The 27,510-nt window shown below is 36.8% G+C and overlaps 3 protein-coding genes across 4 annotated transcripts in view; all 3 read right to left on the bottom strand.

Annotated features, from left to right (window-relative positions):
• LOC131772659 (uncharacterized) overlaps positions 1-1,366 on the bottom strand; it is a 30,134-nt gene extending 28,768 nt beyond the window's left edge. The window contains exon 1 of the mRNA XM_066165517.1: positions 1,257-1,366. The gene's annotated coding sequence lies outside the window, so the exon portion shown is untranslated. The remainder of the gene's footprint in view (positions 1-1,256) is intronic.
• Positions 1,367-2,288: 922 nt separating this feature from the next.
• On the bottom strand, positions 2,289-3,707 carry LOC131772663 (somatostatin receptor type 5-like). Its single transcript, XM_059088623.2, has one exon. The coding sequence runs from the start codon at positions 3,636-3,638 to the stop codon at positions 2,730-2,732; it is 909 nt and encodes a 302-aa protein (XP_058944606.2). The 5' UTR covers positions 3,639-3,707; the 3' UTR covers positions 2,289-2,729.
• A 2,613-nt stretch (positions 3,708-6,320) lies between these two features.
• On the bottom strand, positions 6,321-26,584 carry LOC131772662 (uncharacterized). Of its 2 annotated transcripts, none has more exons than XM_059088621.2 (30): positions 26,459-26,584; positions 22,944-23,371; positions 20,976-21,620; positions 19,980-20,044; positions 19,585-19,609; positions 19,374-19,410; positions 18,519-18,649; positions 18,069-18,133; positions 17,634-17,658; positions 17,428-17,464; positions 16,337-16,524; positions 15,982-16,051; positions 15,576-15,661; positions 15,302-15,408; positions 14,874-14,921; positions 14,548-14,622; positions 14,327-14,428; positions 13,158-13,262; positions 12,401-12,516; positions 11,981-12,019; positions 11,719-11,782; positions 11,469-11,563; positions 11,145-11,193; positions 10,484-10,576; positions 10,315-10,401; positions 9,737-9,887; positions 9,297-9,427; positions 8,943-9,059; positions 8,398-8,462; positions 6,321-7,659 (listed from the first exon to the last, which is right to left on the bottom strand). In XM_059088621.2, the coding sequence occupies exons 2-30, from the start codon at positions 23,356-23,358 to the stop codon at positions 7,563-7,565; spliced, it is 3,330 nt and encodes a 1,109-aa protein (XP_058944604.2). In that variant the 5' UTR covers positions 23,359-23,371; positions 26,459-26,584; the 3' UTR covers positions 6,321-7,562. The 2 variants fall into 2 exon arrangements, with proteins under 2 accessions (XP_058944604.2, XP_058944605.2); XM_059088622.2 differs by having other exon boundaries at positions 23,091-23,371.
• Between the last annotated feature and the right edge of the window lie 926 nt (positions 26,585-27,510).

Below are 27,510 nucleotides of genomic sequence, written 5' to 3'. Positions count from 1 at the left end.
GTTCCAGATTTGAAGGGCCATTAACGCTCAGGAAATACCCTTATTTCCGAGAGAACCAGCTAGTATTTCACCAGGATGTTGAAAGGATCTCCTCCTATAAAACTTGTCAAAGGATGAAAGAGGTTGAATTCGCCTTGGAAAAAGTTAGAAATTGCAAATACTTGGGATAAACTGATTGTATTTTGCTCTTTGGTTAATGCACAGGCTTACCGTCCAAGAAATAAATGAAATGATATAAGGGTGATAGTCATTGGATAATTTTCTCTGTTGGTAAGTCCCTCATACTGAAATTATATAAAATATCCTGTTTTTCCGTTGAAGTAATCGGCTATATTCAGAGTCGACGCAATCCGGGACTTCTTTGTTTTGGTTCAAATCCCTCTAGAATTTGAAAATTAGCCTCACCAACAAATCAGACGTAAACTTATAAAGATCTCGAATAGTTAGTGTTTTCTTGCGCTCTAAGTTGATTGATAATGTTTTTTTATCGTTTTATAGAATATCAGTCCCCTCATTTTGGATCAGCTATCGTGATAACTAAGCTTTTATCTCCATGATATTTTAGTAGAAAACCATATTGTCTCATACTTTGCGTTAATTACAATCGTTTACATCGATAGACGAAAAAGCGAAATTTGAACTTCATCTTTTCGAAAATCTGGGAGTTTCATGCCGACGTAATGTTATACTTTCATCCGAAATTAGAACTGATAAGTTGACGGATGGAACATTTTTTTAACTTTTTTTCAGAGATATGTTTACTTTGAGTGATTTTGATGTTATTGTACTCAGAAAAAAATTAATAAAAAGCTGGACTAAATGTGATGACTTGTGTAAACTTTTGTACTCAAGTTTCACTGCTCAGGATTATATCTCAGGTGAAAATGTAAACAACAACGAGAAAGATTACACTATATCACCATGAATTTTTAAAAGTACGTCGCTCTGTCACTTTCTTTCTTTTTAAGCTATCGTCTTAATTTTTTTAACAGATTTCCTTGACTTAGGACTTTATACCAATAAGTCAGATAAATTCCTTTTGAAGACTTTGCTGTAGCTGCAAGAAAATCATTTGTATCCCAATGAATTACGGCCAAGTTTTTCATAATGATACTACGTGTATCCATGGTAAAAAAAAGGACATTAAAAAAGCGAGAAAGTTTTCTTTCCTTCGTCCTTTGGTTTGTAACATCGCAAACTGTATGCCCTTGGAAATGATAACATACATATTTACAACAGCTTTTTTCTTAACCTACCTCTACTGCTGAATATATCATTTTTGTGTTTGTCCTTTCGTCAAAGTAGTCTAAATTGTTCCCTATATGTTAGTCAGCCGCATGTTCAGCCGTATACCAGTGTGATGAACGACGTCAACAACCGCAAACTGACAATAAAATAAGTTGCAGACTTTCGGCGATGAAATAATTTATACTTTTAATAGTACATAAGGTGATATTTGATTTGGCAAACTACAATGGTACAGCTGTTGCAGTGAGTTTGCTCGTGTTTCTTGATTGGTTCAGCAGGAATAGTACCAAATTAAAGGTCTCGTGACAAATCAAAGCAAGAAACATTTTCATAATAAACTTCTTATAATTAAAACGAATTTTGGAGAAAAGTGTTGACCGACCTATCCAAGTTTCCACCCCACTGATAATTTTATTCTTTGGAACGTGGAGGCTTATAAATATAAAAAATACTTGGTTCACCTTTTCAGTTCAATTTACCGCAATATTAATTAAAAAAAACCTTATATCAAAATAATTTCTGCTTAATCATTATCTTTTTATTTGTTTATTAATCTTATAATTTTACAATTTATTTGAATGTATATTTACTTTTATTTACAACAATTCTATTATGAATGTAGAAGCATAAAGAAGGTTTGATAGCGGAACAGGGCAATCTTCACATTTCCCACCATTATTCTGCGTCCGTTTCGAACAACAGGAAAAGGTTAGCCTTCATGCCACTTGCCAGAAAACATTCTTTTGTGTAAGAGGGAATCTATTGACAACTTGATATATTCTAAGCCTGGACTAAGATCTTCCCTCCTTAAGCCCCTCACGTTTTCGTGAACTGGCTAATTCACTCGTATATTAAACCGAACGCGCTTAGCCAATAATTTTAATCTTAGTTCAAGATCCCTTGGGGCAATCAATCTTTATCGACGTAAATCATTTCCATCAAATTCTTTTAAACCAGCTATTTCTTATTTGGGGTCCTGTAATTAAGTAAATCTGAGGGAGCAACAACTAATAGAGTAAATAGCTAGTGACTGGGGGAATTCGGAGGGGAGGGGGGTGGGGGTTGCCCGTGGATCAGGAGAACTGATGTCAAGTTGCCCCATTTTTTATGCAAATTAAATGTTAGGGGATGCTCTTGGTAAACTGTAGTCCACTTATCCCCAACCCTATTCACCGAAAAAAGAGCCTACTCACAATGCCTGTTGTTCAAGTTGAATTATCTTTTCTTCGTCTCATAGCAATTTGCAGACTGGTTGCGAACTTAGTTCCTTGAGAAAAATGACTAATAGTATTCATAACCAAGCATTTTTCATACTTCATCATCTCGTTGTCTATTCATATTAAGTAGAGTATAATTTATGACTAGATGTTCGACGACACTTAAGAAGAAGGTGACTACTCCTGGATTGAGGTCACTTAGGATAGCACCAACGTGACTTGCACAACATCGCAAGGGGGTGGGGGTAAGTGACTAGTTACCTTTTACACTGCTTGTTCCGTTTGTTTAGTGGTCGATCTTTTACGGATAGTTTCCCTGAATGCATTTCTGTAATTTGTGCTTTGAACTGCGTAGCAAATTGGATTTACGCAACAACTGCAATAAACCAGAAAGTAGGCGATCTTATAAAATACGTCCTCCGCTGAAATTTTATCAGAGACTGTGGCAACAACGAAAGGGAAGAAACAGACGAGGAAAATAACTGTGATGGTGATCGAAAGCTTGACGATTTTACGCTTGGCTTGCATCTCCTCTTCTGAACAACACTTTAAACTTTCTGCGCAGATTTGCTTTGTAAAATACAATCCCCTGATTATATTGAGATAGCAGAAGCAGACTAATACAAACGCGAGAAAAATAATCAACGTTAAAATTGACCAATAAATGGTCGCTGATGGCTTCTTCCAGAGCATAATACACCTATTCTGCATCTCGTCCCAATCCTCGAAAACAAATAGGGGCAGCACAAAGATGAACGCAAACATCCACGTGGCAACGATCGGATATTTGACATTTTCTTTCGTGAGCCGCAAGCTGGCGTTCAAAGGGTTTACCAGCGCATTATACCGCTCAACAGACACTAGAGTGAGTGTCAGCCCAGCGACCAGAAGCGATATTCCGGCCATGTGTTGCATGGTGACAAACTTGCACAGAATGTCTCCAAGTAGGCCATTGGGGTGTGTGATTAAGTCTTTCAGTAAGATTCCTGGAATACACCACAACAATGTTAATAAATCGGCTAGAGCGAGATTGGCGAGGAGAAAGTTTGTTGTAGTATGCATGTAGCGTTCCCTTTTCACGACAGCTAGGATAAGAAAGTTTCCTATTATTCCAATAACGACAATGACAGCATATCCTGGTAACAGAACGAAATCTTCGGTCGATAATTTCATGTCGTTGCAGTCCTGAAGCGATCTGCAATTTTTGAGTTTACCGCAGACTTATGCGATAAAACAGGTAAAAATGAGTTGTGCGATATGAGTTGCCAGTCTGATCCAATCTTTTCATTTACCCAAATATTTGTTTAAACAGTGCAGCTGAATATTCACGGAGCTGTCAGGATAATTGTTATGTTTTTATCTGTTTGACGCTTTTATTCGAATTCATGATATTTGACGCGCAACATTAGGACCTGGTTTAAACTATTTGCTTCACACACCAAACATGTCTCTCATTATTTGAAAAGATCGGATAACTTAAAAGGCACATTTATTAATCGAAATACGTTTATTTGCATACAACTGAACATTTGGAAAAAGGAAGCGAAATATCAGATTAAATTCACTAACCACACTGAAGATCTTAGAATAATCTATAATGAAATATCCCACGGCTCAATGTAAAAAAAGGCACCAATGCACATTTATTGGCTTCTTTTTGTCAACTTTTATAAATAATTTACAAAAAGGGGAATGATCAATAGATTTGAACATTCGCTTGTTATTGGTACCACCATGCTATGTCAGAGTTTTAACTAAGTGCGTAATTTCTGACAAACATCGCAATTTGGGAAAAATTTCACTTTCGCCGAAATGCTTTCAGTCCACTCACACAAATGAAAGCAGTGAGCACGGCGATGTAACAAGTCAGAGAGATACACTAGAGTCTGATAAACAAGAAACTGAATAGTTGAATTTTAAGTTCAAAGACGCAATTAGTCTACTAAAGACCATTAAACGATGCCGGGATGTAAATAAGATATCAGTTAAAAACATGTGTGTGCATCATCAACGCTCTTTTTTTTCCTCCGCCTTATGTTAAGCCAATACATGTATTTCGGTCGTAGAAGGTATAATCTGGCTTATCTCTGTAATTGCGAGGAAAGTAGAATGCTTAGTCTGAAATGAAATTCAATACATCAATGGCAGTTTTGAAACGTGATTCGTAAGGGAGAACTTCACTCTTAAGAGGATGTAAATGTTCATTGATGGCGTCTTATCTGACACAAATAAATACAGCCTTGTGACGTTACCAAGGCAACGAGGGCAAAGCTGCTGTTTCCCATAGGATCGGAAAGAAACTAAGATAGTGTAAAACTCGAACGTGAAATGTCAAAAAGAAGTAATGAAATGAGGACAACTGACAAGACTTAAGAGCATCGTTCCGGGAAAATTCAGTCAGTGCTGCGACGAAGGAGATATTCTGATACACAATTTTGTAGCCTGCACTTTCTGGCAGCCTTACCCTAAGCGGTTCTTTTTTATTTTTTATTGCAACACGAAGAACACTACTTACAATACCACTTACGACAATTCAGGAAAATGATAATAACGAGAACGATAATAACACAAATTATTAGTGAGACTGAGAGGAGTCCAATTCGGTCTGTAATCATGCGGGTGATAAAAAGGTAATTTAGTGTTAACATCCGAGTTGAAAACGTAAATTAGCTACCGTAAAGGGTAAAAACTGACGTTTCGAGCGTTAGCCCTTCGTCAGAGCGATTGGAGGAATTGTGGGTTGTGTGTGGGTTTATATGCAGAAAGTGGAGCTACGCCATTGGTGGGAATATGGTGACGAGAAAACAGGAATAAAGAGTGAGCGCACATTCACAATCAAGTGTAACCCGTGTCTACGCAAGTTAAAAGTTAAAATTTTGGAGAAACCGGAAAAGCAAACACAATGCGCAGTAAACCTTTATAAATCATCATTTCCCAAAAAAAGCTGCGGCGAAAGAACATTTAAACAACTTATTTTCAATGAAAAAAGCGATAAATGCATGTTAAGTTTTTACTCTAAAATCAAGTTAAAAGACAAAAATCGTAAATTTTTTCGCACGTGTGCAAACAGGTCTGCGGATCTGATTTCAAAGTACATATGCAAATTTGTTCGTGTGTGAAGAGATCTCGTGTTACATGGAATCTATAAAATAAGCAGCAAGACGAAACAGGCTAAGAAACATTTTGGAACGAAAGCTTTATTCAAAACAGTTCTTGGTCTATGAGAGGTCAACTCTTAGCTGTAGTCCGCACTTAGAAAAAGAGCTGAGTGTAGGAAAGCCGCCGTGCGAAATCTAAGTCACGAAGATGAACGAATAATGAGATAAACGATCTTCGACAACATATTACACCCATAAATACAAAATGGCCGCTCTCTGAGGCTTACCAACCCCAGAATAAATATTTTAAGCCACGACAGAGTGGTTTACTTCTTTTAAACCACAAAAAAATGCATAACACGACTCCAATATGATATCTCGTTTTATTGCTAATGCATTCCAGCTGATGGTAGCCGCTTTCAACTTTCTTGTTCGAAATCTAGCACGACTCTAAGCGACCACTAGTTCATGTTCACCACCCAGCAGTTATCGAATAGGCTATCTAATCTACATTGGAGCCAATAACAATCGGTTCTGTTTTTCTGATGTACGTTCACCTTCGGTTTTATTTGTCATTTTACTTGTACTCAAGTAACTACATATAAATATGAAAACGTTTTCGCGTGCCGATTGGCTGCGAAAAATGCAGGAGAGATATTTCAGTACAGAGAAAAAAAGAAGTGAATAAAAAACGATGGATTGCACCACCATCTTCGCACCAAATCAAACAAGACACAATTGGATAAAATACATTTATTTCAGATTACGCCCACGTAAAAGGCAAAACACTCTATACCTTGAATATTCTTAAGATAGAGCTAAAGAAAGGTGGACGTATTCCACAAAAGAAAGTAGAAATCCAGACCGAAAAAACTGTCACAACGTTCCACATGATTATAAAGTTTAGTTGTGCATGCAGTTTCTCGCATATCGTACTGTTTCGGTAACCTTTCCAATCTTTCCAATACAAGTTAGGATGAGGTTATTAAGTTGCCTTATGCCAATACCACTCGAACCCGCATCAAGGAACACAACGGAGACACAAAAGTACTGGATGCAAAATAAATGATAAGGGATCCTAGCAACACAGATAAGCCAATAAAATATATAGATTGTAGATGGATAAAAGTTATCAACTCTCTTGGAATGTTGAATGTTATCAGGCATAGTCGTTGTTATAAATATATATAGAAACTTAATGTATTAAATCCCAAAATCAAACCTTTCACTCGCCTTACGGGTAAGTTTTGTAATATAATGCTAAATCACAGTACGGCTGGCAACTTTTTACATGTCAAATCTTAATGTTACATTTTGTTCACGATGAATTACCGCTAAGACTAATGGTTAATATATCTGATCCGATTAATGAAATACTAAAAAAAAAAAGATGGCTTGGTTAAAAAACAGTGACTTAAAAACATTTCAAATTAATACGTACTTTAAATGTACTGATGTACATTTTGTATTAATGCTTTCAATTTTGCTTTAAGTCACAAAAACCCATATGAATGAGGAAGTTTTCCACGTACAAGAGAGCCGCTGACCAAATAGACAAAAAGGTATTGATCCATAAAAATATCGATATATTTTCAAGTGGAAGGGTGACGAAAAGAAAAAACCTAGGAGTGCTGTTCGATTGAACAACAAATTATTAGATCTTAAATATTAAGAAATACATGGCTGACATGGCAGAGAATCGATATTCAGAGCTTAGAGGTAAAAGAACTAATAGAGGTTGCCCTTACAAGATTTAAAAACTACTAAACACTTCAAACATTTAAAATCCAAGGTTTTCTAAAAAATATCCGAGCGGTTGCTTGGTAACATGGCATAAAAAGCAAACCTTACAATCTGGAAGCACAGTATTGACATATAAAAATAATGCAGAGCCTGAAACGTTATTTTTTAAAACGAAAATGAAACGGATTGTATCATAATGATGAAGACAACACAAGGAAGATGGCAAAAAAGAATTGTGTTCAGAGAACAAGAAAGGTTATCTGTTACGATCGCGATACTTGCAGCTTGGAGTGTCGCATTCACAGAAAAACTCTTTCCGTTTTACCGACCAGAATCTATCCCCGTAGTTAAAGCTGAAAAATAAGGAAACTTAAAATTACCATCAGCTTCAGAGCAAATTGCCTATCTTCCTGATTCAGAAGAAAAAGCCACAAATAAAGGGCTGCCAAAACGTTTGAGACTAAAACCATATACTTGGCATCCAGGTTATCGCAGACGCCATCTTATTTCGTCAGATTACATGTTCTACAGGGAACTGTTCATTTAAAATTTCCCAAGCGTTCCACGAAGTCCGCACGAGCCCTCGAGCAAATTCTAGATGCAGAATCGATTAATAAAGGGCTGCCAAAACGTTTGAGACTAAAAACATATTCTTGGCATCTAGGTTATCGCAGACGCCATCTCATTTCGTCAGATTACATGTTACACTGGGAACTATTCATTTAAAATTTCCCAAGCGTTCCACGAAGTCCGCACGAGCCCTCGAGCAAATTCTAGATGCAGAATCGCTTCACACATTTAAACCCGCCTAACGGTAAATCAAACATTTACCTCCACTCACACCTGGGAAATTCTGCTATATACGTTTGCTAAATTGTGTTTCAATCAAAATTGTACGATTTCATCAGCAATCACTTTGAAATGAAGTGAAAGCAGCCGACCACGTGGTCATATTGATAGCACTACAGTTAGAACGTCACTGTAAGATGCGTCACTGCGGAAGACATGCAAAACTTTGAGGAGATTTCTTTAAAAACCACAGATCTTTCTAAAATAATGGTAATTGAAATATCATGCGACGACGTACTCACCATATCTCGTCGTGTACATTAATTTCTTTTGTTGCGAAAAAGGCAATCCTTGGAAATCTAACGTCCTAAAATAAACGTAGATTTAATTTTCAAAATTACGACCTTAAAATGAGAATATCTTAAAGGTATTTACAAAGAGTTAACTTCATTATTTTCATCGCCGACTAGAGAATCATCAAAGCTGACCTAGAACATGCAAGTTTCTTAGTCTTCTTAAATCTACAAACATACTCAAAGTTGAAATAAATCTTTATTAAGGAACAATATATTATAGAATAAGAACTTGATATCAGCAATAGTCGATCATTTTTGTTCCCGAGCGGCCTTGTTTGGTCTTCTATATTAACCAAGAGTTTTCACTGGCACAAAGCCCCTTTAAAATGTGCTACGCTTTCTTTCAATGGTAAAGATACATGCAGGAAGTAGGACGTAGGGGGTAGGAATACATAATTATTCCTACATATATCACTGTGAACACGGTTCTGTCCATGTCAACTGCATTCACTACTTCAGCCGTGGGACATTAAATGGTCAGCAGCACTAACCCGATGATGAATGAAAACTCGTATCGGGAAGACGTTTGGTTCGCACGAGTGATTGATAAATCTGCTGATATTACCATAATGCTTAGCATCAATGCAAAACAATTCGTGAGCATTCTCCTGAAAAAAGAAACAAATTAACATATGACGTAACTCGGCCATTTAAAGCGCCACACCTAAGGCGATTATCCATAAAAAGAACGGCTAAACCATATCCCTAGTCTAACAAATATTTACGTGACAACCAATGCTTTGGTCTCGTTAGGTGACTGACAAAACTAGATCGTGTGGGTCTCGCCACCCAAGAGTAATATTCAATCGAAACAAAGTACTTTTTGCAGCAGGCTTTGTCCATACCTTACAATCTAAGTCAAAAAGATAGTCGTCATCATCTCGCGCATCCGCCTCAGTGTCAGAAATTAATTCACCAGTGTATTCACAAACAAAACTTCCCTGCGGAATTTCGGCAAGGCTTCTGACACCCCAACCTACAATAAACATACAATAAAAGCCAAAATAAGTTTTGCATTCAACAGAAAAAGTAAAACGAGACTAAATAAGCTCGCAAAAATCTGTTACTGGAGCATATCCCTCAGCTAACATCGATAGGGAAAAATTTTTATCTGCAGTTAGTTGAGTAGGATACTCAGTGGGATATTACTCTTGGTACAATTTCAACTGATTCTAAAGTTGCAGTCGTCACTTAAGACGTTTTATGAAATATTCGTTTAAAGTCCTTGACGTATTTTGTTTCCCATTCTCTTTTTAGGTTTCATTAGTAGTTTTATTGAGGTAACCTTTTCTGTATGTTCTGTACAGTTGTAAGGGATACTGCATTCCTTTCTGTACCACTCTGTTTCTACAGTACGACCAGCAGTTGCACATTCTGTTACACTCAAACACGAGTGGCCTGTCGTACTTCTGCAGGTCGCCTTTTAACAAACCTTCCTATAACAAATGGAGAGCAAACGAATTGCAGATTTATTGTACTTCCATAGTTTTTGCATTCACTAATTACGTTAAGAACGAAGGAAGGGAGGTTTCCGTATAAACTAGGCCACTGTAATATGGTGTTGTCAGCTACACGTTTAACAGAAAGTTCTCTCGACCATTTTTCCCACAGAATCATTCAACTGAAGTATATTTGAAAGTTTCATACTTTGCTAAATCCTTAACACAGCCGTATCTTTTCCTTTCCATTGCCTTAATAACAAACTTGCTATACTAAGTCATGCGTATTCTTAAGGTATTCAAACGACATTAAGCACGTAAGGTAAACTTTCCATTCATGATTTCAGTTCCTGGGCGACTTTCCCCAGGAAGTTGCACTAAGAGCGCCCACAAAATAACAACATGGAAGGTTGTATCGATTTACCTCGTTGTACCATATTCTCTGCCGTTCGCTCCTCTCAGAGCACCTACACGCTCTTCCACTGCGACAGTCACCGTCACAAGCACATCCCTACAGAATACGAATATTTCTTCAGAACATCACAGAATTATAAGAAACAACGAACGTCTTTTTTCCTTCTACCTCAACATACCTCAAATTTTGAAATACTCCAGTTTATCGTCCCGTTGTAAATTTCAAAGGATTCTTTGACAAATGTGAAGTCCGGAAATGGTACGTCGTCAACCTGATTTAAGGTAAAAACAGATTCGAGTCAGAGTCACAGATTCGTCACCTGGTCCACAGTATTCATAAGTCTTCATGTTGATGCATTTAGCTTGACAAGAATCGTATTCACTAGCCTTTAGGTTTCTCCTGCAGACCTTTTCGACACTTTAAGTACTTCCAAGACGAAAGCGAATTGCGCGATGAAAAATGCTTCATGTCACAACCACTCGATACGGAGACATTATTTACCCTATTACCTAGCTATTTGTCGATTTTTTTGGACTCTAAGATAACGATTAGAGTACGTCAAACAATAAATAACCAGGTGCTGGAAAAACGCGGCTTCACCGCCTTGAATATTTAAATGACATGTCTTCCTCTTATGATTCCTTTTTTGACTGGAATTTACGCACGGAGGAAAAGCGTACGACACAAAGAACCCTCCCAAAAAAAGACCAGCGAGCACGAAGGACAAGAAAAAAATAAACTCGACTTTAAAAAGTGACGCAAGGTGTGCGATCTGATCACAACAAGTTACACTGAGACTTATCCCAAGTTATAATTTACAAATACAAGGGCATACCCACCTCGTTAATACAAGATATTGAAACATTTTCTTGCCCACGGGAAATATCACTATTAATGAAATCAGAACAAAAAAAAAGCGGTAATTAAAAAATGTTCATGCATATTCGGTGCTCTTGCTTCTTTACTTACGTCCTTACTAGCACACGACTGACCTTGGCGTTAGTCACCAACGACACAAACTAACAACGTCAGTCTTTCGCAATAAAATCATCTGAATGTTAAACATGTTAAACCATCAAATAAGGTGTACATACATGAATATGTTAAGTAACAATACTAGGAAATTATAGGTAAGGTCGAGCAAGTAAAGAAATTTGTAGTACCTGTGAAGGATCCGCGGTCTTATAAATTCCTGACATGATTCCAACTCGACTTTTGAATGCAACAAGTTTTTACTTTTCGTATCAGGTTTGGCAACCTGCAAAATTTAGGTGTTTCCCGATAATATTCCATTAGCACCTCATGAAGGACTCGATCTCTAGGTAATACTGGAGCGATAATTTTAGATCATTCATGACATGGACTTACGACAACAGAATGAATTTTTACAAAAATACAACAACACTATCGTACCGTGAGAGGTGTCTGGCCGTCTTTGTTCTTGATGTAAATGTTTGCTCCCCGACTGACTAACAACCTAGCACAATTTTGACATCAATAGGTTGGTACTCCTCACTAAAAAGATACTGATCATGAGAGCTTAAACTATACTTGATCTGTCGCTTTCATTCTTAACTCAGAGCCGATTCACTTCAGTAAACAAAAGATTTCATCAGTGTCACAATGGCACTAGTTTTCTGGATTGTATAGTCATATCAAAAAATATCATACTCACTGCACACAGTTGTAGCAATCTTCTCTCGCAGCAATATGTCTGAAACGAAACCACCAAGGCACAACATTATCAATTCAACTGTGATGTTTTGACCCAAAATATGTTAATCATACTAAACTGATTAAAATTTCAAGTGCAGTTTTTCGCTGCAACCTCGAAATGCCAAGGAAAAGAGAAACACTAGGACAGGGGCCTTTAAGAAAGTTGAATGTAACTGACAAGAAAAAGCTCTTCGAGCAAAATGGCCTTAAGTTGGTGTTAGCAGTGTTCCGCGGTGTTCCGCGGTGGATCGTTCTTTTCATCTCAATATACACTTGCAGTTGTTTACAACTCAAAGCTTATCCCACCATTTTGAACATTAATAAGGTGCACAAAGTAGCTGTTTACACCCAAAGTACTATAACTACATTCATTACTTACAGAGATGTCTCCTTGAATATATTCAAACTGTTTATATCGGCATGAGCCTCTAAAAGAAGTCTGCACACTTCGAGATTTCCGGACAACGCTGCCCAATGAAGGGGAGTGTTAAGCTCCTAAGGGAAATGATATGATGTCTTGGTCATATAAAGGGGACGTTTATTTCAAAGTTGGCAAGGGAGAACTTTGCAAATTAAAGAACCAAAAGTAAACATTGGTGGAATCGGGAAAAAAAAAGAAATTCACTGGAGAAATTTAACCCTTTAACCCGAGAGTGATAAGCATCAAATTTCTTTCAACAGTACCAGCCTTGAATCAAACATTAAGGTCATGAGAATAAAGGAAATGATCACAAACTCAAAAAGCTCTTGATTGTTGGACAAATTCTCCTTTTAAGTAGCACAGGAAATGTATAGAGAACAGTATGGAGAACTTGCAGACTGATATTAAAGTGTAAAGAGTTAACGAATCTTTTCAACAGATGGTCATCCCTTAAGGAATAATCAACCGTCCTTTTAACACGATAAGCAGTAGTTGTTTTATGAAGTGTATTGCCAAATTAAATAAACATGTACATAAATGACGACCCGCGCTAGAAGATTTTTTCTAAATGAAATAGCAAAACAAAATAGAGAAGAAAAAAAAGCGTTAAGATTCTTAATGACCTCACTGTGCCTCCGAAGTATCGATATGCGACTCTAGCGACAAGTTATCTATAAATCTTAAAAGGAATTCAAGGTTTTTGAGGTTTTCTTACTTCATCTCTAATGTGGACATTAGCGCCCTGTTCAATCAAAAGCTGAGTAGCATCACGATGTTTGTCTTCAGCTGCCCACATTATAGGAGTCCATCCTCCGTCATCCTGTTGAGTGTGGCATGGAAACAAGTCTATTAACCACCGGCCTCTGCCAATATGAGCTTAATCAGTTGGTCCAATAGTAAGTTTAGCGCCTCAGGACACCGACATAAAAGGTTCAAAGTATATCTTTCTGGTTAAACGTACTTCGCAAGTTCACGCAAAGGTGATCTGCTGTGGCAAGACTTTATCCTGGTTACTGTAGCCGAAAGCGAATTGCACCATTTTTGCACCCCATTGATGGGTATCGAGTCCATCACAGTATGGTTGCCCTTGAGCAACACGGCAACTTTCCCTTACAATTCGCCAGTAAAAAATTGTACTCCTGAGTGGAAAGAGGGTCTACGAGAGTAATTCTCTTGCCTAAGAAACCGCCGCCTGGTTAGCTCACGTGGATGAGCGCCGGACTACTGTGCGGGAGGTCAGGAACGTTGAAGAACCCACACACTTATCTCAAGGAGTAGGGGACGTAGTTCCCGGTGTTGTGGTCTGCCCTAGATTCTGAAATCGGGGGCATCTCCTAAATCTCCTTCAAAAAAATTGTAAGCTGCTCAATGCAGTCTGACCAAAGTCCCCCGCAAAGTGTTGTAAGGCACATTTAATCATATTCAGATGTTAATTTGCGCCTAATAAGTAATAAATTATTATCATTATTATTATGAGAACACACCAAGGTGAACCAGCCCTAGGGCCGCGTTCCAAACTTCATCACCCTTAATATTACGCCACCTTATCGCTGATGAAACTGCTGAATCCGAAAAAAGGCAGTCAACTTGAATAAATCCAGTTCATTTGGAAAAATCGAGCATGCCTCTCTTGCAGGGTATAACCTATCACCTTTCAGGTTGGAATCTGTGCGAGTTTCAGTTTCCAATTTTACAAAATGTCAGGTGAATGGATTCGTCTACTGAGATCAAAGTTATTCACGCTTTCAATTATGATGTTAATTCTTTATTTCCTTGTCAGAAGAAGAGTTTCAATCATAAATCTCCCACCTCCCCCACCCCCTTACATAAAATAACCATATTCTTACAAAAAAATTAATTTAACATTGCTCAAACATTCCTCACCTTTTCGTTCATATCAAATTTTCCTGTATTGAGTAGTAATTTTATCAGGTCCGGGTGCCCCTGTCGGGCAGCCAAATGAAGACATGTCATACCTTTAGTATCCTAAAAATAAACACAAGTGGAATTATGGCCAACACCACAAGCAGTTTGTAATGGCGCTGGGATTGGAAACATTTGAGTCGTTGTTCTGTTATCTGGCTGCTATACATTCCCAGTCCTACCTTGGTTCCCAAGACTGCACCGCAATCAATAAGGTATTCGATGGCTTTCACTTTGTGGTTACTAACAGCATCAAACTATCACAGAGAAAGAAGATTTGTTTGATTAAAAAAAATTGGAAGTACAAACGCTTACAACAATTACATAGAGGAAAGTATCCTTACATGCTAAATAAAATTAACTCTTTCAAGTATTATGGTCTGCAGACAAGTGGAAGCTGCTACAATAGAAAACGCTCAATTTTGCTTCTTTTTTGTCTTCTTTGTTTTAATCAATTTTTTGCCATTAGTTGAAATTCAAAAGAGAGAAAGCAATGTTAGCTACTTACAATTGGGGTTCTATTTTCATAGTCTACAAGATTTAAGTCGCATCCCGCCTATAAAACAATTAAAAAAAAAAGACAAACTTCAGTCATCATTAAAAGATATAGAGGCAAGAAATTGATTCTTCCTTACACCACCAGGACTCACTCGACATAGAGTCCTTCTAGCAGCTGGTGATATTAGAGAACATCTTCCTGGCAATCAAACTAAATATTTTTCTTTTGAATCTTTCACAATTGATCAAGCTGGTGCGCCAGAGAGAAGCACAGTAAACTTTGTATTAACTCACAGTACGTATAATTAATCTTAGTCTGTGACGTTGAGTTTCAGATCTACGTACTGCTTTAAACTTTTTTGAAAAAAATTCCCAGTTCCATAAGAATGACTCTTTTCCTATGGGACGAAAATATCGGTAGTATTCTTATTCTTTTACCAGTCTCAGGCAAGCAATTATGTCGACGTAACCTCCCGCAGCAGCTGCATGCAACGCTGTCTTTCCTTTGGCTTTCATCAGTTGTTGGTTAGGATCACACCCCGCGACTGAAGGATAGAAAGGAAGTGGTTCTCGGTGTTAACTAGGACGTTCTGACCTTTATCCAGTTACTCTAACTCAGGAACACTCTAAGTATTAGGAATCACAAACAAGATAGAACTTGTGACTTTTTCGTAAGCCCTTAAGTAGAGGACGATTTGATACTGATAGTTACCCAAGAGAGCAATAACTTTTTGGATATTACAGTCTTTCGCTGCGGTGTACAAATTTCTTGGAGACGACTTGAACTTCTTCAGTGGTCTGAAAAGGGAGAATTATATTCATTTTTAAATTGACAACAACAATAAATCGAAAACTGAAACGCTCAGCATACTACAATATACATAACTCTAACTTGGTTTAGTCAGTGCATACCGAGGTGTATTCTTTACCATACAATACTTAAAACCTAATGCGAGTAATTACATTAGCCCCTCCCATAATTAAGTTAAACTAAAGATTTCTATCAACAAAGAATTTTTTAATGCCCTTCGGTACTTTGAAAATGGTAAAATCATATAAGGACAGAAAGGTATCAAAATGGATGAGTTATAATCTGAAAAAGGTCCAGTTTGTCTTACCTTGCCGTTTCTTTACATACACTCAATATTCCCCGTAAGATCTGCGGATCACCTAGAAGCTGACCGTTATCTTAGAATGAAGAGTAAAATAATAGATAATCGTTAGTTAAAAAAATATTGAAGAAAAAAAAAAAGGGAAAACTTCAGTTCCTGAACTTTTAATTAGTTTATAAGCCATGGTATCTAAGCCGAAACACTGTGAACCACAATTACGAATGGTCTACAAATCAGCGAAAAGAGCCTAGTAGCCTGCACTAGTTAAAATTTTGAGATATCTCTCTGAAATATTTTTCTTCCTGCTCGCTTGCTACATGGAGATACGGAAGGAATATGAAAGAATAATTGTCAACTATACCTGTTAAGTTTGCAGTAACTAGAGATAGTGAGTCTGATGAGGTACTGCTGCTACAGACATCACCCAGACTATGCCCTAAACTGTCAATTACCCTGGATACTGTTTCTGTTATGGACTCTTTTGCTGGACAGCTAGGACTTGATGCTTGGGTACTGACCACAGGTGCAGACTGATTGTGCAGAGACAAACTGTCGATCACAAATGAATAAAGGGGTAGGTTTCTAAAGAAACTGTGGTGCTGCGTCGGTGGGAGAGTATAGCAGGTAATTTAGTGTTAACAACTGGGTTGAAAACGAAAATTAGCCACCGTAAAGGGTAAAAAAGCTGACGTTTCGAGCGTTAGCCCTTCGTCCGAGCGATTGGACGAATCGCTCTGACGAAGGGCTAACGCTCGAAACGTCAGCTTTTTTACCCTTTACGGTGGCTAATTTACGTTTTCAACCCAGTTGTTAACACTAAATTACCTGTAGATCACAAAGATAGATATTTGCCACACCTACATTGTAAACGCAATCTTCAATCTAGTTTTACAACACGTGAAGCTCACTGAACAAGTTTCGATTTTACCAAACTATGTAAATATCGTAAAGGGGGTTAGTTTCTAAGGAAACTGTGGTGTTACGTCGGTGGCGAAGTATAACAAGATAATTTGCTATTAGTGGGAACATGTTAACGAGAATAAATAAGAATAAATTAGTTTCACGAAAAGCATTCGTTGATATCGTGGGGATTAGGAGTGCCTATTTAAAAGGTAAATTTTCATTCGAGAATTTTGCAGCTTTTCAAACTGCCTAGAGGTAGGATAGGGCCGCAGACTGTCATATGCAGCTTAGAATGATCAGGGAGATTTAAGTGTCTTGTAAATACGCACCGAGGTGTGACGCTTTGTAAAAAAATGTTTCACTTTTGAAATAACCTTGCCACATGGCTATACGACAGTGTACAAATATATCATTTTATTAACAAAAAACTTTGATAGACGTTCACTATATTCAAAGTTGTCATTCTTCACAGCATCACCAACATCTTTCACTGTAACTTGAGGTAAATATCTGTACAGCCTAGGGTTGGATTGTTCAAATTTAACTCACCTATCTCCCGAAGCACTATCTGTACTCATTTTTGCTCCTAACAAAGACAAGGACAGTAAATCAAACCCTGTTTTCGCTGAAAAACACGCAGTTACCTGCGAAAAGCACTCCCTTCTGGTATGAAAACCATACTTTTCAATAGCACCAACAAAACTGACTCAACATTCAAAATTGACAAAAGTAAGAAATGAATAAAGTATTCCTACGTTTTCTTGTTGAATCTTGGCAACTCTAAAAAAAAAAAAAAAAAAAGAAGAAATGAATCACTTTTGTCAAATAAAATGATTTATCTGATTATTTTATTTCAATCATATTGGAACTTTCTCATAAAGGAAAGGATGTACAGAAAGGTGTTTCTGTTAAACATTTGTAAATAATTAGCTGGAACTGAAACTGAAACTGGTGCAAGAAGTTTCCAAACCCACCAGTGTAATGCTAAAAACATAAGGAGTGAAAAACAAAAGTGAAAACGCAGAAATTAGTTAATTTGTCACATCCTCTCATTCTGGTCATTGTCTGCTTTAAGTCACTTATTGTATTGTAAAGTGTTTCTAAAACAACTAAATTCCTAACTTCTTTAAGCTTGAGCAATATGGAAACCATGAACCTCTGTCACATGTATTTCTGATCATTTTACTTACTGGTTGATCCACTTCACTTGTTGAGTCCTTCATATGGGGGCAGCTTTCTGGAGGTACTCTTGCAGCTTATTGCAAACAAATCAACACAGATTACATAAAAAAAAAATTCCAAAACTTTTTACAGGTGTCAAACGGGAAACAAACCAGAGAATCAGATGTTCTGTAATGCTTTGGATAAATTAATCTCATTTACAAAAACACAGTCTCTTCTCTTGAATTAAGACATACATTTTAAAGCTCTGATCAAATATTCAGATCTTCACCCTCATTATCAGCTGAAAATACTTTTGTAACTCTGGTGAAGGGCTACACTTCAAACATCAGTTTTAGAAACTCTTAAGGGTGGCCAATTTTCATTTATCAGCTATGTTGATACAACCAAATGTTGATACAATCCAAATCTTGTTATATTCCCAATGGACAAAGCATACGGTTTGTTTAGAAACTTACCCCCATTATTCATTCTCTGTATACTGTCCCCTACCCTAGATGCTGTTTCTGATATGGATTCTGTTACTGGACAGCCAGGACTTGATGATTGGGTACTGACTAAAGATGCTGACTGATTGTGCAGAGACAAACTGTAGATCACAAAGAAGGATACTTACCACACTTACAATGTAAATGTAATCTTTAATTTAGTTTTAAAATAAGTTGAGCCCAATGTACCAGTTTCATCCCATCACCACCATTCAAAAACCAAACTATACCGTCCAGTAGCAACTCTCAAAAAAGGGGCAGCATATTTAAAACAGCCACTGAAAACTGTGTGACTCTGTGAAAAACATGTTTCAGTTTTGAAATTAACTTGCCACATGCCCACACAACAGTGCAAAAATATAACATCTACAAAGAATTTTGATAAAATTTTACAATATATGAAGTTGTCAATCTTGAAAGTATCACTAACATTTTCATTTGTGCCCTGTAACTTAGAATGGAACACTGCTTTAGCAGTAGTGAAAATGAGGCCTGAAAACAATGCAGGTCTGTATGGCATTTGAACCCATGACCTCTGCAATACTGGTGCAGTGCTCTACCAACTAATCTAACAAGCCCACTGGGAGCTGGTCATTATGTTGGTTTGTAAGAAACCCAAGAAGTGATGAATAAATGACTGTAAATATATGAAAATCACATATGTGAACTACCTATTAAGAAATGAAGGAAAGTGATCTTTGCAGCCATGAACACTACTTCAACAGTAGTGAAAATAAGGCCTGAAAAAAAATCCAGGCCTGTACAATATTTGAGCATACAATATATACATCCTTTGTAGGATTAATAACATTTCACTTCACTCACTTGTTTACTGAAGCACAATCTGTACTCATTTTGGCACCTAATAGAGACAATGACAATTATTAAAATCTTTGTGAATGCTGAGCCATGGACATGCAAATAAAAAAAGAAAAACACTTCCTTCTTGAACAAAAATCATATTTTTTATTAGTATCAAAAAAATTCCTCAACATTCAAACTTCACAAAAGTAATTAATGAGTGTAGTATTCATACGTTTTTTTGGTGTATCTTGACAACTCTGGGGAAAAAATTGATAAATAATGTCAAATAAAATGAATTATTTGATTATACATCTACTCCATAAAAGGTGTTTGGTAAATATTTGCAAATAATGAGCACTGGATAACTTTGAATTGGAAGGAAATGTTACCAAACCCATCCAATGCAAGCTCTACTCTAAAATCCAAACTTCTATAGGCTTGAGTAGTTTGGAGACCACAAATAATAAACACTAGTATAGTTACCAAATCCACCTTAAGTATTGACAAAAAAAGACATGAAATTAGTTCAATTGTATTATCCTCTCATTCTGCTTTAAACTCCAAACTTCTACATGCTCAAAGACCATCAATAATAAACTCTGGTATTCTATTGCTTATATAACTTACCAGTTGATCCATTTCACTTGATGCGTCCTTCATAAGGGGGCAGCTTTCTGGTGGTACTCTTACATCTGGTTCCAAACAAATCAACACAGATTACAAAAAAAAAAAAAAAACAACAACACAATTTACAGTTATCAAAGGGGAACCAAACCAGAGATCAAATATAATGCTTTAGATAAAATAATCACATTTACATGAGACATTTCCTTCTTGAAGTGAATACATCTATATTAAGGCCCAGGCCAAAATTTTCTTTATAATGATTATGAGCTGAAAATACTTTTGTTACATAATATTTCTTTACTTAAACGAAGCAGATTAAGTCAGAAGTTACCATAATAACATGAGTTAGTGCACTTGCTTCAATAAGTGCTCCTTCTCTAATAAGCACCCAACTCAAATTTTGTTTTTTGTTAATAAGCGCCCTAATCAAATAAGCACCCACATTAAGTAAGTACTTTCATTCCAATAAGTACCCCTATTCTGTTTAGGTAATGGCATTGCTAGAGTACATGGAAATTAATATAAATTGTGGTTTATCTTCCTTTTCTCACATTAAGCCTTATTAGAAAGACAGAAGTCTTTGTCTCCTTCTCTTGACTATTATATCCATGTGATGGCACAGTTCCTTCAAACAAATGACCTTGTCTTAACTTGTCTTGTGACAATTGCTTGCCTAATTGTTTTAGCCAGGAATGATCCAAGTCCCTTTCCAGTCTTCTTGATTTTTTAAAATAAACTTCAAAGCTTTGTTTCACACACTGTGCTGTTTCTCAAAAAGAGAAATAAGTGCCCTGTCCCTAACTAGTGCTTTGTCTCAAATAGGCACTCTCTTTTGAGGTAACAAAAGTAAATAAACACCTGGGCACTAAATCGAATCATTACAGTAAGCAGACAGAGTATCATTTAAAATAGAAATAATTAACCAAATTTTATGAAGAAAAATTCCTGTAAAATACATTTACCATTACCACATAATTTACTCAAATCAAGGAGTACCTTGCTCATTAACAGAGCCACTTGCTGCTTTGCTTTTGTTATCCCCTTCTTCATCAGAGTCTATGATAATGGAGTCATTTTTTGTATTTCCTTTGTCTGCATATTTCAAAGATCTCTTCTTTAATTGACAGCTACAAATTGTCCTAATGATTGGTTTCATTTGACCATCAGAAGTTGGTGCAAAGACGGTCATCATGCCATCCTGAGAAGCAAGACATGGTGGAGTACTGGTCATAATCTGAGACACACTGGAAACTGTCACATTCATAGGAGGCACTTCTGTGCCACAATGCAGTTTTACTTGATCTTCATGTTTTACTTCTGAGGCTGTTTCAGAGGTAGGGTTATTAAGAGTCAATGAGGATGAATTTGTGCCATCAATGAATTTAGAAGAGTTATGTGATGGTTTGTGAATAAATGGTGCAACTTTGTTGATCGATGGATTCTTGTTTTCAGATTTCTTCTCCAATGGTGGATTATCACTGGTACTTGTTGATGTGGTTTGTCCATCCTTTTGTGCTTGTGCTCTGTTGTTCGTCAGTTTAGTCAGGCTTGAAGAACTTTTAACACTGACTGTTACATGTTTGTCCACTTGTTGACTTTCTGTGGTTGATGACAATTCATTTTCATTTGAAACAGATGCACCTGTGAGAATGACATTGAAGTTGAGTGATGTAATTAAATAGAGCATGACAATTACTTTCAATGAATTGTTCAATGACTTCTTCATTACAATTTTCTTTTGAGCATTCAACACAAACTAAACCTGATTTAGTTCGTCCATATCTTGTTTAAAAAATTAAGATATGACTGCAGTGTGCAAGCAGGATTTTATTAGAGATTAGAGTTACTCTAAGCATAATGAACAGGTTTAAGACTACGAGATTATAAAAATTTGCCTCTTAATTTTACCTTACATCTTTACCTGCATGTCATCCACTAACTTGCTTATTGCTTTGTTTTAGCCAGAAGTATAGGAGAATAATTAATACAGCAACAGGGCCAACTAAAGGTACACTTATGGCAATTAACAGAACCATGATGTCTAAACAACTCATGCAGTAAAAGGAAAAATTCATAGAGAGTAAAAGTGCTTCATCTTTGCATGTATCAGGTGTTTGCACATAATTGCTATACATTGAACACCAACATAAGATATTGTTCACAGAAATACAGGGCATGAAATTGCGCCTAATACAGGCACCAATGTGACAAAATTTTTCCCTTTGGCGACCAAATCCTGAAAATTAGTTGCCAAATTGGCGACTAGAATGTTTCATCATAATCTTACCAAGAGATATCATGAATTAAAAAGATTTGCAAAGATAAATCCGCAGCAAACTTTCTCGTTAAGTTTGTTTCCAAAACACAGCACGTGCATCTCGATCGATAACTAGATGCCATCTTGAATTTAGGTGAGCTTGAGAGTTGTATATCATCCCTCCTAGTGTCCACTTTGTAGCACGTTAAAGATCTTTCCCCTAACTTAATTTTGGAGGGTCTCTCTAGAACGCTGACAGTGTAAAAAAAGGTTTTGTTTGTCTTTGAAAATGGCGATCAACTTTTTTTTTGAATTGGCTACCACTTTGAAGAATTTAGGAGCCAAGTGGCTATCAGAAAAAAAAATTAATTTCACGCCCTGAAATATGTTTGCATTTTCCTTTTTCTTCTATTCCTTAGTTTCCAAGACACTCAACTTCAGACAAGTTTAAATTGACAAACACCAGAGGGAGCGTTTGCCAATTTAACCCTAAATTTTTTAAAGGTCATTTTTTTTACTTTAAAATTTGAACACAAAACCTGCAGTTTTTTTTTTCCCAGAAAATGTGAACATAATCCTGAATTTATTTCAGAGGTCTATTTGGCTCTGGGAAACTTTGAAAAAAGTAAATACTGAAAGAGCTAGTCACGTTTGTGCCCTGTCATTAAGCCCTGCCACTGTATCAATTCATTTAATACTTATTAGACCTTTGGAGCTTGCACAGGCTGGTCTGAAACTCTTGGGGTGCACCTTAGGTGGGTGGCTGTATCCACCTCCTCTAGAATGCACCCTGGTGCTCCTTTGATGGTAAAAAGTGGCTGGTGAGTCAGGTGGGCCATAATTCATTGATCTACCTGGGTGCCATGAAGGTGGAGAATTTTTCTGTTGTTGTGAATTTACACGTCCTCTTAGAAGTGCATGAGATGGATAAGATTGGTACAAGTCCTCTCTATTCATTGGTTTTGCCATGTTTCCTGCTCCTCTTCGGCCACGCTGATGCCTTCCCCGGTGTCCTCCAGGTAAACGTGCCTCATGATTTTGCCCTTTCCACTCTTTTCCAAGAAACCTTGGAGAAGGGGCATAATTGTGATACCTGTATCTATGATTGGCAGGACAATCCATCAGCTAGTACACCCTGCAACAACAGATTACTATTAAGTTGTTCTTCTGTTTGTTATAGACACTTAAAAACTTGGTCCACATCAATGGCAATTATGTTGGATCAAGTAGTCTGATCATCAGAGCAAGGATAGAGCTGAGATAGACTATTGACCACAGTGATGACTGATGTTTCAACAACCATAGTGGAAGTCATCATCAAAGTTGAGTGAAAAATTGCTGTCAGTTATGTGCTGTTAGTCTTGTTAGGTAATTGGTCAGTTTTGCTATGTTGTTATTTGCTGTAAAATTCAAGCAGCTCAAATCTTCAGGTAACTTCTTACATGGCACTTCTCAGGGAGACAGAGTGTGGCTCAAGCATTTCATACTGATTTAGCAGAGGGGTAGGTGTTATCTGTAATCCTAACTTTAGAAAAAAAGTTCAAACTGTCCATCCATCCTGCACCACTGACAAAGTGAAATCACTTGACATGACTGCTCTTAGAGAATATCACCTGATGTTTTTGAAAAGTGAAGGTTCTCACAGTTCACACATAAGATTGTTCTTGCTATCACTGTGACCAGGGTCCTCTATTAGTTGCCACTTATTGAGTGTTACTATTCCTTATGAAAATTATATTTCTTCCTTTTCGTTTGGCTGTCAATAAATTTGAATTTAGAAGGTAACTTAAAACTGTAGGAGGCCAAGTTACTGTGGACATCATTTTGATTTGTCAGATTATGTGAAGGAGTGGAAACTATTCAGCTAAATTTTCCAGTTGTCCCATGAAGTCTTCAGAAACCTTTAGGCAAATTCTGAATGTGGTATCAATTTACATATCTGACCTTGTTAATGGAAAATTGTGCATTTCATTCCACTTCAAAATTAGGATGTGTTTATTTGTATTGTTTTGATGGCAGTTCAATAATAACTCAATAACTGTGCAGCTTTTTTTAATCAGCAATCACGTTAATACGAGTGAAAATACTCAGATAATGATAGCAAGATAGCCAGCGGTTTTGGTTGATTACCTGCCTTAATTAAAACTATAACAAATTTCTGGAACTTGATTGGTTATCCTGAGCCCAATTTGAGCGCTGATTGGAAAGTTTATATATGCTTGTAATTGGACAGTGTAATAGGACAGTTGACATGTCATGCCTATGTGTGTGGACAGTATGCATCGAGTGCAGGCACTGTTGTTATCCATTTTCCTGAGTTAAAGGTTTTTCTTTATTTTTTATTTTTTTTTTATGAAAACACATCACTGATGTCTAATTTTTTCCTAAAATTTTGTCATAGTTTTGGTTAATTGGTAATAGGACTTTTTATCATTCAATTCTGCCTGCTTTCCACACTCATGATAACAGACCTAATAAAAACTATAACAAAATTCTTGAATGTGATAGATTATCACCAGCTCAATATGAAATGCTTGTAATTGGACAGTGAAACAGGAGAGTTAATGGGACAGTTGACATATCATGCCTGTAAGTGGACAGAACGTGTCATGTGTGTGCATTGTTGTCTCATACTTTGAGACTGTTTTTTTTTTAATAATAAAAATGTATTTTTATCAAATTTTGTCATAGATTTGATTAATTGGTAACAGGACTTCATGTCATCCAATTCTGTCTGTAATCATACCCGCAATCAACAATTTTGCTAATCGCTCATTTGATTTAAGACTGAATTGGTCTCTACTTAGTCCTATTGCCATTAGTAATTGACTAACTTCAGGCTAGTAAATACTCAATAACAATACAATATGCAGCACTCAAGTGTTGGGAAAACATTCACCTGCAACCCATTAAATGTTTTCATTAGTGAGTAATCGATGTTAGTTTTGGCTATTTTCCCCACTAAAACCAGGGAATATCTGCTGTTTCTGCTTAGGTGATGTTCTACAATTTTAAAACTTTCTTAGTTTCCAATTTGATGAAATTCTTGTTTTGAAATGCAATTTATCTGGGGTGTGCTTTCTGGTGTCTCCATATGTATAGATATATATTAGAAGAAGCAAAAGCTCTTGTTCTTTAAATTCTAATAGAGATTTTAGAAAATTAACATCCCACATAGAGAATGTTTTGATGAAAAGATGCTCATAAACATTTTGCCCCATAAAAGATATTTGAAAGAGACTAAAATAATAGCTTGAATTTGGTGGGAAAACATGCCCTGATTTTTGTTTATCCTTAACCTTCAACTGCAGAAAACTGTTGGCTTCCCCAATTAGTAAACAGCTAATGTTTGCCAACAAATGTGCGAGCATATTTCTTTCCCAATGTCTACTTTTATAACAAGAGAAAATTTCTATCATTAGCACCAAATTGTCTAATTTGTGAGGATGTTCCTTGCAGTCAGAGACTCAGAAAGGTGGTAGGAGCCACCTTGCAATGGGGATAAAACTTCAAAAACAAATATGCACTTGTTTTCAATCAATTCATTTCTTCTCCTAGCAAAAATTTCAATCTCAAATTCAATTTCCATATGGAATTGGAAACCCTTTTCACTTGTGTAATAAACAAATTTGCTTCACAAAACGAAATGTTGAAATGCCTTCCTTAGTTGGAATAGTCTAATTTGCATATTAAGTAGAAAATGCTGACAAAGGCAGGGAAATATGGAGTTCGATTCAGTCCTACCTTTTTTACATAGCTTGAACATTGTGAAAACGAAATAGGAAGTTTTCTAGTCAAAACTGCGAATGAGATTTCATTCATCTAGACAACGCTTCGCTGCCGTTTTACTTAAGTTTCACCTGACACAAATACTATCAACAGCCTATTCAGGCGATCTCCATAAATAACAGTGTTAGCGGCGAAATCTAAATCTCTGATGGCTTAAATGTTAACGCCTCTGATATGCACGAACAGATTTCGGCATCTTGTCGCGAAAAAACAAACCGATTTCATTTAACTCCAAGAAAATAACAGCACAGCAACCTGGAGGTTACAGTTGGCACGTGAAGTGATAAACATGTACGATTGATGCACGACGCGAGCAAAACATTCAAAGATCGCAATTAAGCGGTCAACGAGAAATCTGGCAGTGTATTAACTGTCAATAAAATGTATCGATGACGGTAGGATATAGTCAAAGAGTAACAAAGCAAAGCCTTACCTTTCCTGAACGGGCTTGCCGAAGCCAGATTTCGACCCGCGAAAAACGTTAGGCGGAGCTACGCACGCCAGCAAATGTGGTGTCCGCTGTGAACATCGCAGTTTCAATGTGTTTCGCGTGACCTCTTTGGAGTCAATTGGAAGGAAATTTAGTAGGAATTGTAGGGTTTTAGTGTAACCTTTCACCAAAAAGGAAAGCTACAGGGAATGGAAACAATGGGTTTTCTCTTGGTAGTTGTTGTGATAGCAGCTTTTGACCCATCAAAATTCTCCAGAACACGACATCACATGATTCAAAATTTAGGTGTTGTGTGACAAGTAACGCAAGGCTTTCCATAGCCTAGGGGGTTGGAAATATTTTTGAGACTCGTAATTAAAAACAACAGAGCACCCCCCCCCCCTTATTCCTCCTAGAAACATGGCTTTAAACATCTTATCTCTAAAGAGTAAAATTTTGTTTCAATTTGGAAGGATACCAGATATACGACTTTCACAAAAGGGGAAGCATGCGCGTCTTTAATAGTCAGGATTTACTCTTCACAATTACCATGATTTCGGCCTCTTTTAGTGTACATAAAGTAAGACACACAAATAATAGTTTCTTTCTCTTCAATGGAGTCAAGCAGAAGTTGTAAGTTGTAGTTATATAGCTAGAATAATCAGTTACGCCAAGAGATTACAGGTTCTAATCTCTTGCTTACTCTTATCTGAAAGTTGCTCGCTGTCGAAACACCAATATATGAAATGATAGAAGAATCTTAGTATAGTAAACCTAGCCATTCAGCTGAGGGCAAAAGCAATTCTTCTTTGGAATAAATAAGGATACCCCGATGAGATGACAAAGATCAGTTATTGATTCTTCCATTCAATATGTTTGAGTGCAAGGGCCAGGAAAAGTTGATCTAACTACACTAGTTGGCGATGTACCGAAGCATTTTGTTAATAAACTCTTAAAAAGGTTTTATAACAAGAACTTTGAGGTATTTATATAGTTGTCACTCATTCTTGTTACCTTAGCCTTCAACTACAATTCTATACTCGACTGGCAATCGA

Source organism: Pocillopora verrucosa, chromosome 4, assembly GCF_036669915.1.
Source record: "Pocillopora verrucosa isolate sample1 chromosome 4, ASM3666991v2, whole genome shotgun sequence".
Classification (NCBI taxonomy): Eukaryota; Metazoa; Cnidaria; class Anthozoa; order Scleractinia; family Pocilloporidae; genus Pocillopora; species Pocillopora verrucosa.
Note: the sequence above shows the minus strand (reverse complement) of the source record. Positions and strands in the feature narration are given on the sequence as shown.

What these genes read in the sequence shown, in the direction of transcription:
- LOC131772662 (XM_059088621.2), bottom strand. Translation starts at nt 23,358, where the DNA reads ATGGATTGTCCTGCCAATCATAGATACAGGTATCACAATTATGCCCCT. An exon ending in TGGCTCTGTTAATGAGCAAG is followed by an intron (nt 20,045 to 20,975) that starts GTACTCCTTGAT and finishes GTTTGGAACCAG; the next exon opens with ATGTAAGAGTACCACCAGAA. An exon ending in GTACAGAACATACAGAAAAG is followed by an intron (nt 9,428 to 9,736) that starts GTTACCTCAATA and finishes TGTTTATTGTAG; the next exon opens with GTTGGGGTGTCAGAAGCCTT.
- LOC131772663 (XM_059088623.2), bottom strand. Translation starts at nt 3,638, where the DNA reads ATGAAATTATCGACCGAAGATTTCGTTCTGTTACCAGGATATGCTGTC.